Below are 793 nucleotides of genomic sequence, written 5' to 3'. Positions count from 1 at the left end.
GGTAGGACAATCTGACGGGAAGGATAAAATGTCAGGACACCGGCACACCCCTAATATGTAGTCCAACCTCCTAATGTTGACAACAATCAATATGAATGTTTCTCAAACCTTATTTCACTGACCATTTGTTAACAACTAAAGAAAGGAAAGCATCATTATGTACTAATTTCATGGAAATTTCCTTTAACTCTTATTTCACAGCTCTTACGAATTTTCTAACTACAGCACTAAATCTGATGAACTGCTTGACATCAAATAGACGTCCCTGTGATGTTCATGTGTTATAGGTTAATGTTCTTCAGCATCTGTAATGAAGAATCAAGAATAAACACCAACCTCTTTGTTCTTCAGTATCTTCTTGTTTTATTCTGCAGGGTTCATTCATGTTCTCTCTGCTCTTTCTTAAACTCTATCTTCTTCTTCACTTTTTAGGGTGATGTGAATATTCCAGCATTTACTGATGAATTGTTGTAGGAGAAGAGGGGTTATTCTTGTGTGATAGGAAGAGCAGATCTGGTCAAATGAAACATATATATAAATCGGTTGTTAAATTGATTCACAAACACTCAGGTCTTCTTTTAACATATGTACATTGCTGCCTGCTAAACGTTCATTTCCGTCGGCAAACGCCTGAAATGTGCACAGATAGCGCTGTATATATGTTACGTTCAACGCAAAGCTTCATAATAAAGCGCTGTATCGGAGCTTGATTCGTTTCGCCTGAAGCACGTGATCTAGGACGTCGACGCTTCGTTCGTCTGAAAACCACGTGACTGCTGCTTCAGTATGAATC

General features: G+C 38.3%; 1 protein-coding gene across 2 annotated transcripts in view; it reads right to left on the bottom strand.

Annotated features, from left to right (window-relative positions):
- Positions 1 to 705, bottom strand: part of LOC107574026 (gastrula zinc finger protein XlCGF57.1-like) — a 3,159-nt gene extending 2,454 nt beyond the window's left edge. Inside the window, exons 1-2 of one of the 2 annotated variants that reach the window (XM_016260499.1) lie at positions 592 to 705; positions 337 to 513 (exon numbers count right to left, since the gene is read on the bottom strand). In XM_016260499.1, coding sequence (XP_016115985.1) covers positions 337 to 385 — 49 coding nt within the window. In that variant the 5' untranslated portion in view covers positions 386 to 513; positions 592 to 705. Of the gene's footprint in view, positions 1 to 336 lie in introns of both variants that reach the window. The other variant, XM_016260498.1, reaches the window with a different exon arrangement.
- Between the last annotated feature and the right edge of the window lie 88 nt (positions 706 to 793).

Source organism: Sinocyclocheilus grahami, unplaced genomic scaffold, assembly GCF_001515645.1.
Source record: "Sinocyclocheilus grahami isolate Dianchi unplaced genomic scaffold, SAMN03320097.WGS_v1.1 scaffold2096.1, whole genome shotgun sequence".
Lineage (NCBI taxonomy): Eukaryota > Metazoa > Chordata > Actinopteri > Cypriniformes > Cyprinidae > Sinocyclocheilus > Sinocyclocheilus grahami.
Note: the sequence above shows the minus strand (reverse complement) of the source record. Positions and strands in the feature narration are given on the sequence as shown.